The sequence below is a fragment of the Moschus berezovskii genome, chromosome 8 (assembly GCF_049115385.1).
Source record: "Moschus berezovskii isolate FMDL1 chromosome 8, NW_MosBer_1.0, whole genome shotgun sequence".
Lineage (NCBI taxonomy): Eukaryota > Metazoa > Chordata > Mammalia > Artiodactyla > Moschidae > Moschus > Moschus berezovskii.
The window spans coordinates 45,424,071-45,435,149 of NC_142467.1; the positions used below are offsets into that span (position 1 = coordinate 45,424,071).

General features: G+C 49.9%; 1 protein-coding gene across 2 annotated transcripts in view; it reads right to left on the reverse strand.

Moving 5' to 3' along the window:
- LARP1 (La ribonucleoprotein 1, translational regulator) overlaps window positions 1–11,034 on the reverse strand; it is a 62,216-nt gene extending 51,182 nt beyond the window's left edge. For both annotated transcript variants that reach the window (XM_055431485.2, XM_055431484.2), the window contains exon 1: window positions 10,241–11,034. In XM_055431485.2, coding sequence (XP_055287460.1) covers window positions 10,241–10,679 — 439 coding nt within the window. In that variant the 5' untranslated portion in view covers window positions 10,680–11,034. The remainder of the gene's footprint in view (window positions 1–10,240) is intronic.
- Between the last annotated feature and the right edge of the window lie 45 nt (window positions 11,035–11,079).

Below are 11,079 nucleotides of genomic sequence, written 5' to 3' on the forward strand. Positions count from 1 at the left end.
CTGGCTCTAAGTGATATGGGCTGCCTTCCTGTGTATCCCCAGGACCAAACAGCAGGGAAAGGGGGGAGAGAGGACCCAGGAAGACAGAAGACTTAGCACTTGACTTCTGTTAGCAAACTGAAGACCTGGGTCAAATTCAAGACCTCAAAAGAGGACCCGTCAACACTCTCACTTGCTGTCTGCCAGGCTTCAGCTGAGCACTCACCCCCACCTAGAGCACATTCACTGTGGTCCCAGGGCATGGGCACTCCAGCTTACAGCTCCACTTACTGAAGCCAGAAGTCACCAACCTACCTGAGGGCACTCACTCGGTAGGTGACTGGGCTTAACTCAAACTGGATAACTACAAAGTCAACGCTCTATATCTTCTTCCAGAGAAGTGAAAACAAAATCGGAATAGGAGCAAAGAGACATGGGTTCAAGTCTCAGCCGTACTCTGAACTGACTGTGATCTTGAGCAACTCTATTTCCTTTCTGGGTCCAAAGTACCTAACCTGTAAACGAATGGTTTAGTTAGATTCAAGAACCTCTGGGGTTCCTTCTAGCTGTAAATACTCCTTCTCCTCTGAAAGGGAGATAAGGACATCTAAGCCCCTTTGTGCAGAGCATTAGGTACAGAGCTGATAACTGGCCACAGGTCAGGGTAAGCCTGGCTCTCAAAAGCCCACTGTTCTCAGAAACTCAGACTGCCTATGGGCAGATGCAAACCCACTATTAGCTCAGGTGTAAAAATGGCTCGAATTCAGCTGAAAGGAGGTGGCTCTGATGGGAAGAAAACCTTGTGCCCGTAGCTATGTGTGGCAAAGCCCACCAAGCCAAGATGCACAGAGACTGGTGGCAGACAGTCTAGATGCGGACCTAGGAAGTCCCGCTACACGGGTATTTTCCCAGGTGGAGGTGGGGACTCCTGTATGGAAACCTGTCCCCCTGCCACTGCTTCCAGGGCCACTGCCTCCTCTTCCCGCCTAAACAGCTGCAGTAGTGCAAGCAAGATGGGGCTCTTGGCTCAAGCATGTGGACTCAGCCTAGGCCAGTCACCAGCAACTACATTCCAACTAAGCTGGCCTTCTGAAAGGTCAGAGAAATCCCATACACTGGAGTTGCTCCCTATTCTTGAAGGATGACAACCAATAACTGTCCTACACCTACACTTCAGGAATGTCTCAGAAGTCTGCTCCCTTTTAATCTGGGAACCTTGCCCAAAGGATGAGACAGGGAACCCCAAAACACCTATTCTTAACCTAAGAGCTTCTCCCACGTGGCCAAAGCAAACTTTCAAAAACAAAAACCTGACCCTCACTTAACATCTTCTAAAGCTCTCCACTGCCTTCCAGTTAAAATAGAATTTATACCACAGCCACAGGGAACTACTCAGTTCCCTGAACCTCTCGGCCTTTCCTCAACCAAGAATGAGTCCTCCTTTCAGGTCTTTTCTCAGATAACTCTTACCTGTCCTTCCCATTTCAGTTTAGCCACTGCTTTGTCCAGAAAAATTACTCTGACCTAGACTGAACTGGGTGCTCCCTGCTGCACTCCCAAAGAATCCCACAGCCTTCTTACACAGCATCTTCCATACTGCATCGAGTGTGTGCTCTCTGACAACAGAACTTTTTATTATTCACTACGGTATTCTCTGCACCAGACTCAAAATATGAATGATGCTGCTAAAAGTATGAGTTTCATCCATTCATTCACTAATTAAACTTTCACTGAGCTGCCTACTCTGTGCCAGGCATGTTTAGGTGCTGGAAATAAAGCAGTGATCAAATACCAAAGACCTTTATCCAACAGTGATAAAAACTAAAAAGAAAACCGAAGCAGAGTAAAAGGGATGAGACAAAGCATAAGGTGCATGCAGTTTGCCAGTTAATACGGGGGGGGGGGGGGCGGGCAGGCCTCTCCATCCCTGGGAATGGAACAGGAACCGGAAGAAAGTAAGGGCATGGTCCACGTGGCTATCTGGGGGAACAGCACTGAAGAACACAAGCCCTGAAGCACAACATGCTCCAGGAAAAGCAAAGAGTCGGGTCGTTGGAGGGGGATAGTGGTGAAAGATGGAGTCAGAGCTTAGGGTCGGGGCAAGGGGAAGTCTGGGGAGTTAGCTTAAGAAGACACTCTAAGGACTCTGAATTTTTACTCCACTATAGAAGCTGTGAGAAGACTTAAAGCAGGAGTGACAGGACACCAGTTAGAGGCTCCTGCAACCTTCCAGGTGAGAAGCAATGGCATACGGACCAGGCTGGCAGCCGAAGAGGTGGTAAAAACGTTCACCTTTGGTCACAGTTGACCTGTTCTGGTCTCCTCTCCACATATACTAGCTCACTGAAACTCCTGACAACCCCAAAGTAAGTAATAGTGATATTGCAATTATCCTCTGTAATCTGCTCAGCAGGCGCTCTTTTTAGCCCCACTTCAGTTACCTGTTTACCTTTGGTCACAGTTTTTAGAAGCCAAAAGGATGTCCTGGTAAATTAGATATAAGGTGACAGAGAAAGAGGTGGCAAGAATGACCCCAAGGTTTTTCGTCTGAGCAGTGAGGACAGTTGCTTATTAACCTCTCCTGAGGCTCCCTTTCCTCATCTGTGAAGCAGGGTTAAAAAAAGAGCGCCTGCTGAGAAGATGAAGGATAACTGCAATATCACTATTACTTATCTTGCGGTTATCAAGAGCTTCAATAAGCTAGTGTATGTCAAAGGGAAACCAAATCCATACAGGGTTCAGGTGGACCATGTATTGAGATGGCTCCTGGCGACTATGGGACTGAATTCAGTTCCTCTGAAATGCTTGGAACTTCATTTAAAGGAAAGGAAAAGAAAAGGCTATCTGGAGTTGCTGGAATGTATGTCCAGAGGGGAAGGTGGTTACCATATCAAATGTGGAGGGTTATACCAAGTTCCCTGAACACCAGGTCTCAGATGGAGGCTCCATCTGGGTTTACCAGTAACACCTCAAACTGAAGTGGGTGAAGCTCCTCACTGTATGTCAGATTTATGTGGACAGTTTTACGAAGTTCATCATAAAAGCCCACATTCCTTACCTTTCACACCTAAGGCTTTGCCAGTCCATAGGGGCAGGCAGAGGAAAAGAGCCCATCAAGACTGTCCCTCTGATTCTGGGAAAATCCCTCATGGAGACACCCTAGGCTAACTCCAAATTATCAATCTTCACTTAGCAAAGGCACGGATAACCCCTCAGAATGGGTAATTACCACAAACTATTGACACATATACAGTCAATCCCCAAACAACGCAGGGATTAGGGCACCAAACTCTAGCTCAGTGAAAAATCCACTTATAAGTTTATGGGCTGTGCCAGGTAACTGCTGCTGATCTCTTCTGCGGTTCTGCGACGGTAGAGAGTGTAGGACTATTTACCGAAAAATATCTACATAAGTGGAACCATGCAGCATGAACCCATATTGTTCGAGGGTCAATTGAACCTGGCTTTGGAATGCATCTTCCGGAATCTAAACCACTTACATCTGTGTGGGACATTTCAAGTCATGAACTGGGCTACCCCATAACGAGGTATCAATTTGATCCTCAGAACAACCTCAGCATTCTGAGAACAAGAAAAACAGCACGTTCTGATTTAAATCCTATCACCTACCCCTTTGCTCCTTCACCCTGTTTCCCGTCCTTTTATTAGCCAGGTATCAAAGTTTATTTTATGAACCTCTAGTAAGTAAGGCTGTCCTCGCCCGGCCACTCCCTTAGATCACTATGGACCAGCCAGGGAGGTTTGGGAGCCCTCTGGAGGCCCCAACACCCTAATTACCTGCTTTGAGGTTGTCTTGGATTTTGCAAACAGGGGCAGTCCCATCTGCTAAGCTCTCCATGTTAAAGAGGTTTTTGTGGTTTCAGGTCCACTGCTCTGCCTCCTCTCCCTCCCTCTGGGAGGGAAAGAGTGCTGAGTAACAGCTCTAAAATGCTTACTCTAACCTAGGTCCCACTGCAGAGAGGCAATGGGTCAGCTAAGAGATTCTACCCCCTTGGAAGGTTCAGAGTTCAGAACTACAGAGACCACCCTCTACCTGCCCAGGGCCCCAAACTACCTCCAAAGCGTCCCTCCCTCCCCAGCAGGCATTATCTCCCAGTGAGTGTAAAACTCAAACACCCTGCCCAGAACAAGGGACAGGTTCCTGGGGAAGGCCTCCTTCCCGTCTCCCCTTCAGAGGGTGTCCTGACTGTGTGCTTTCTTTACAAGAGAAGAAAGTGGTTTGAACTACATGAAAAGAGTTTTAAGCCATCCTTTATAAAGGCTAACATAACAGTTCTTCACCAAAAGGTGTACAATATAACTAGCTATGGAGTTTAAAACAAATAAAAACAACCATAATGCCATTATTACACTTGACAAGTAATTTGCTAATATCTAAACTTTCAGAATTTCTTATATAACCTGTTTGTTTGAATCAGGATTCAAACAAGATCCACACAAAGCATTTGACTAATGTCTCAACTCTTCAACCGTAACAGTTCCCTCTTTTAAAAATGCTTATTTACTTTTTAATTGAAGCTGATGTACAGTAATATTATATATAAGTTGTAGGTGAAGAATATAGTGAGTCATGATTTTTAAAAGTTATAATCCATTTATGGCTTCCCTGGTGGCTCAGTGATAAAGAACCCACTTCCCAATGCAGGAGACGTGGGTTTGGTCCCTGGTTCAGGAAAATCCCCTGGAGAAGGAAACTGCAACCCACTCTAGTATTCTTGCCTGGGAAACCCTATGGCCAGAAGGAGTCTCGTGGGCTACAGTCCATGGGGTCGCAAGGAGTCATACACTACTTAGCGACTAAACAACTCCATTATGGTTATTATAAAATATTGGCTATATCCCGTGTGTGTACAATACATCCTCGTAGCTTATTTTGTACACAATAATTTGTATCTCTTAATCTTGTACCTCTTAATCCCCTATATCTCAACGTTGCCCTTCCCTCCTCCCCTCTCCCCACTGGGAACTACTAGTTTGTTCTCTGTGAGTCCATTTATTTTTGTTACATTCACTAGTTTTGTTTTATTCATTCATTTATTTATGGCTGTGCTATGTCTCCTTTGCCGTAAGTGGCCTTTCTCTAGTTTCGGCGAGCAGTGGCTACTCCCTAGTTGCGGGGCACAGGCGTCTCTCGTTGCAAAGCCCAGGCTCTATGGCGCACAGGCTTCAGTAGTTACAGCACACAGGCTCAGCTGCTCCATGGTACATGGACTCTTCCTGGACCAGTGATTGAACCCGTGTCCCCTGCATTGGCAGATGGGAGTCTTATCCACTGCGCCACCAGGGAAGTCCTTGCTGTATTTTTTTAATGCCACTTATTTACCAACAAAATAATCTATCCTGTAGTTTCTCACATTCAAAACCTGAGTAACTGCTACCTCATGGTCCATCAATGTATTCCTCTATCCTCACAGATTTATGATTCTGTTAGATGTGGGTTCAATTTTTATTTGGCAGACACAATTTTTACAGACAGCATTGTGTACTTTCTATTATCACATTCACTGTAAGGCACCTTATGCCTGGCTGCTACACAGGCTGCTCTGATATACACCTCCAAGCAACTGGCTCAGGTTCCTAAAGCCAGAAAAGTGTCTCCAGCCTCCACAGAACTTGGATTCAAAACTGAAATTCTTAACCACAATGGCAGATATAAACATACATATATAAAAAGCTCTGCTTTGTAACAAATGTGAATCACTGCTATACACCTGAAAATTACATAAATATTATAAACCAAGTCTATCTCAATTGAAAACAAATCAAAAAGCTCTACTTTGGTTTCTTTTGTGGGGAAGGGGTTAATCAGAGAAAAAGTGCTTTTGCTACCAGAAATACTGAAGACATTTAGACCTATTCCAATTCCCTTATTTTACAGATGAAGAAACACAAGCTCAGAGAGGGGGGATGCTAATGCCCACAAAGTTGGACACAAGCAGAATTAGAAGCAAAGTGAACACCCTAATAATGGTGATGATTTATTACAGCTAGCACTTATTAGACGCTCTGCACTTGACATTAAGTACATCACACTCAATATTTGTGAATCAGTTACTATTACTATTCCCATTTTGACGATGAAGGAACAATGGCTTAGAGAGGCTGAGTTATTTACCCAAGACTGCACAGGAAGTTAGGAACAAAGTTGGGACTCAAAATTACAGACTGTTTAATTCTACCCAGCCCACTTCGAGTGGTGGGGAAGGAAGGAGCCAGGGTCTGAAGCACCTCTGACACCGTGAGGTCTTCATGCAGTGAAGACTGAATGATACCCCAGGTCCCCATCAATGCCCCGCCCAGCACACCAGCTGTGGGACTGGCGGGTGAAGGAAGATGGGAAAGGGCCCAAACGCAGGAAAGAAACGGAGACTGGGAGTGGAGGTTTATTTGGGGCCAGTTCAGTGTGGCACAAGATTCCTGGGGTTGCCATGGGTTAGCTGGGATTATAATCCTTTCCGATTTCATGCCACCAGTTAGCTGTACTTCAAAGGGACACAGAAAAAAAAATGATACCTAGAATATAAATATGCAAGTCTCAGACCCTGACCCCAACTCTCCTTTAAAGAGAAATGAAGAAAAAGATCACAGCAACAGTTCGTTTTCCTACCACACAGTTAGAAGTGTCACACAATCCACCCACCTATTCCCTGCTAGGGGTGCTGGGAGTTTGTGGGGATAATGCACTCTCAAGTCTCTACCTACTACATGTATACCAGCCACAGCAATTTTTAAAAAGCTTTTAACACAGCAAATGTTTAGTTCAGTTAAACTCGCCTTTGCCCACATCCCTAAAGAGCACATGTACACTCTGCCAAAAGCTAATTTTTACGAAAAGCAGATAAATTAAAGCTTATTTTAAAAACAATTGTGGTAACAATTTCCAAAGTAAAAGTAGGCAATTGTTTGGATCATCAACCTTTAAGATTATCCATACTATCTTCTTCATGTCTGTGGAGAAGCAAAGGTCTACTTTTAAGGAGACAGATCCCATATATTTCAGGGAGTACTGATAAAATACCAGAAAAGGAAAATACACCATTCTCCAACCCCCTCAATCTTACAGGTGGAGAAAACGGAGACCCAGAACAAGTCCCAGGAAATCCCAAAGTTTCAGTCTCCTAAACACAGTATAACAGCAAAGACATGCCAGGCACCAGACTAAATACTTTACATGTACCATCACAGTGAATGCTCACAATGCTCCCTTGAGGCAGATAAATAATTTTATTTCTAGCATATAATAAGGAGGCTGAGGCATAGAATGGTTAAGTTATCTTGTCCAATGAAGCACAGCTAAGCAACTGGCAGAGCTGGCATTCGAACCCAAGCAGTTTTGACACCAGAACCTTTGCTATCTTCTTCTTTAAAAAAAAAAAAAAATTATTTGGCTGTGCTACGTCTTAGTTGCGGCACACAGGACCTTTGCTGCAGCACGTGGGATCTAGTTCCCTGACCAGGGATTGAACCTGGGCCCCCTCCACTGAGAGTGGGGAGTATCAACCATCACCGAAGTCCCTCATTTCTTCTTGTAAATGAGACATCCTGCCTCTCTCATACTTAAAGAGTTGTGGCTAGGATAAGGAAAAGAAATTTTAATGTTTTCAAAACATTCTAGCGGAGGGAAATACAAAAAGCCAAAATGCAAATCCCAAGACTTAAAACCGCTAAGACAGACACTTAAACCAGAACAGAGAACCCCACAAGAAAGGGGGTATATCACAAAACATCTTTTATTACTAGTTACTGTGTGTGTCTCTTAAAGAACTAAAATACTAGCATCTGAGCCAAAAGGAGAGCTAAAAATAGGCGTTTGCAGCAAGCTTTGGAAAGCTTTTGGCTTACTTAGGAGGCACCAAAAACATATGCATCACAGAACACAAAATTTCCCAAGACCACACTGCCACTCCACTGGTGTCACATTTAAACTTGTCCAAATAAAATCAGGACTGGAAAAGGGCCTTAGTGACCCACGAAAATTTCAAAGAAAGGGCCACTATCTACCCTGACCACAAAATTCTCCTTCAAAAAGCATCCAAGCCCTAAAAACAGGCTTAAACAGAGAAGCTACTGGATTAATTCAGAGTTTGTCTGTCGACGACTATCCTGAAGGTTCAAAACTAATGAGCAGACAAGACACTTTCTTGCCTAACAAGAACAGAGTAAGTCTACTGGACTTAGAATTTTGCTTTGGGCACTTAAAGCAAGTTGGCTTTTCTACTCAGAGGTAAAGGCGAGATGCCAGCCAAGCTGTCTTCTTCCCACGATCAATAACCCCGGTGACGCACCCTACCAAGGGCCCCTAGACTTGCACAAAATGCCAGCTCAGGCATCCAACACCACCTGATGTCATGGCTGATTTAAAACCCACAAGGCAGGTTCACCATTAGCAGAGCAGCAGCAGCCACAGTGAGTAGCCCCATTTAAACTTCTGAGGAGTGCTCTCTCCTGCGGATGATTATACCCCTCTGAGTTTAAAGAGGGGGGAAGGACCAAAGAGTATCTTCAAATTGCTTTTCCTCCCTCCGTGGGTGGATCAGGAGGGATTTGCAAGAAAATGGAGATTTCAGCACTGCCCTTTGCATAAGAGGGTTCTGGAAGGAAAAGGGGGGAAGGGGAGGAGGGCAAAAGGAAGAGAACACGGTTTGAGGTACTATTAGTAAACGCCAAAGGTCCCCTCCCCCAAATGAAGCAATCTTAAAAAGAAATAAAAATTACAACATGCCATTTTCAGAATTCGGTGTTCTGGTTTCCCTGGGACTACGAGGGATTCTATTCCCTTGAATGTGAAGGCATTAAGCTGTCCTTTCAACTTTCCCCATTTTGATGTTTAAACCAGTCAGTCTCAAGCAGAAGGGGAGGAGTTCTGAAAAAGCCGTAGGGCTATGGCCACAGGCCATCGTAGTAGCTCCAATTGGGTTTTAACACCGGCTCACTGCAAGAAGATCCTGAAGCCAAGAATCCAGCCCCAGGGTGTCTCTACCGGCCTGCAAAGGGAGCGGGGCAGGCGCGCCCCCCACCAAAGCCGACGATCTATTTTCGGCAAAGGAAGGCCTAGCGGAGACTCCATATTCCTTACCCCCCTCCCCCCACTAACAAGGCTCTGCGGGGGCTTCCCGCACGCCCACCTCCCCCGAGGGGCCGGGTCCGAAAGGACCCAAAGAAGTCGAGGAGGGAGAGGGAGGGCGCGCCGCTCGGCGGTCACATGCCGCCAGCCGCGCGGGGAGGCACCACGTTGTCCCGGCTGCGGAGGAATGCCGGGAAGGGGGGACGCGCACTCACACCCGCGCACACGCACACGCACACTCCCGGCCGCGCCGCCCGCACCCGCCTTCCGCCCCGAGCGCCGCGGCGGCCGCGAACGCCCAGGCCGAGCGGCCGCGAGCAGCCTGCGGGCCGGCGGCGCGGCGCATGGCGCCCAACTGTCAGCCGCCCGCCCGGCCCGGCCCGGCCACTCCCTCCCCCGCCGCCACACGCCCCTCGCGTCGCGGCATGCCCCCTGACTCGCCTCGCAGTTCCCCTCACTGGACGCCCCGCACACTCGCCATCCGGCTCCCTCCCAAGGCGGAAGGTCCCCGGGATGAGGCGAGGGAAAGCACCGAATGCAATGACACGTTGGGTTTCCTCTTCTCCCCATTCTCCCCGTAACCGACCCCTCGAGCCGTCGCCCACGGCCATTCTACCGCCTAACACCATCTAAGCGAGAACAAACTTGTTAACTTTTAAATCCCGAATCCGTGTGGTCGGTATGCACTCATCACCGGGCGTTTTGCTGCCTATGACAAACACTCATTAAACATTTACAACACGGGGACGATAGCAACGCTACCGAAACGAGGAACACGGGGCGGGGGGGTGGAGGGGGCTTCCCGAGGAAGGTTCAGGCAAGAAACCACCCCTCACACCGACACGCGGTGCGGGGGAGAGGGCCCCTTTCCCCGAAACCAGCGCTCACCCCTCTCCCCGCGAGATAGGCCGGGACCATGCCGTTGCCCACTAACCGCTGCGGCCCAGGCGGTGGCCGTAGCCTCCCGGAGGCCGGGCCCTCCGGCAGGGGCAGGTTCCCGAGTGTGCTGGGGGGGGGCAGGGCACGGCGACCTGAATTGGCCAGGAGATAATGAAAAAAAAAACCCGAGTCACCACGACCAGTGGCGGACCCCCGGGCCCTGGAGGCCGCTGGGGGAGGGGACGCCCATGTCCCCGGAAGAGGCCCGCGGTCCCGGAATACCAAACAGAGACCCACCTGGAGGAGACTGTCCGTTCACGGTGGCCAGGACCGGCGGCAGCGCGTTCTTAGTCCACGGGTTCACCTTGGGCGGAGGGGCCTCCACGAAGTCTCGGCGCCCGGCGCCCGCGGCTCCGGCAGCTCCTCCGCCGGCGCCCGGCTCGCCGCCGCCGCCCTCCTCCCCGTCGCTGACGGCCAGGCCCTCGGCGCCGGGCGGCTGCGGCGGCCGCGGGCTCTCGCGCTCCAGCGGCCCGGTGCCTTCCCTGTGCGGCTTGGCGCAGGGCGGCCGAGGTCTTCGGGTGCCGCCGTCCGGCTCTCCGCCTCCGACGTCGTTCGCCCCGGTCTCGCCCTTGCCCTCGGGCGGCGGCAGCGGCTTCTTCCTCACCAGACCCCCGTGCTCTTCGGCCTGCAAGAGCGGGGCGCCCCCCGGCAGCAGCGGCTCCACCTGAGTGGCCATCTGCGCGCCCGCCCCCCCGGAGAAGCCGGGCGCGCCCGAGGCTGCCTCCCCCGCCTCGAACTTGGCTCTCAGAGCGCCCGCGACGCCTTCCTCCGGGGCGCTGGGCCCCAGTCCCGGCGGAGAAGGGTCGGGGTTCACGCTAGGCGCGGCCCCCCCTCCCGGTCGGATGCTGCCTCCGTAGATCCAAGGCCCGCCGGCGGGGCGGGGGGGGGGAGGAAGGCCCCCCACTCTGCGGTCCAGGCCTCCTCTGCGCGCGTCCCCCCCCGCCCGTTCCTCGCAAGGAGCCCCCACCCCGAGCCTGGCAGGCTTCTCGTCCCGTCCCTCCCTCCCCCCCGCCCCCGGGGCGGCCCGGGCTTCCCGGCACGGGGGCTGCAGCAATATGGACGGACGGGGGAGAGGC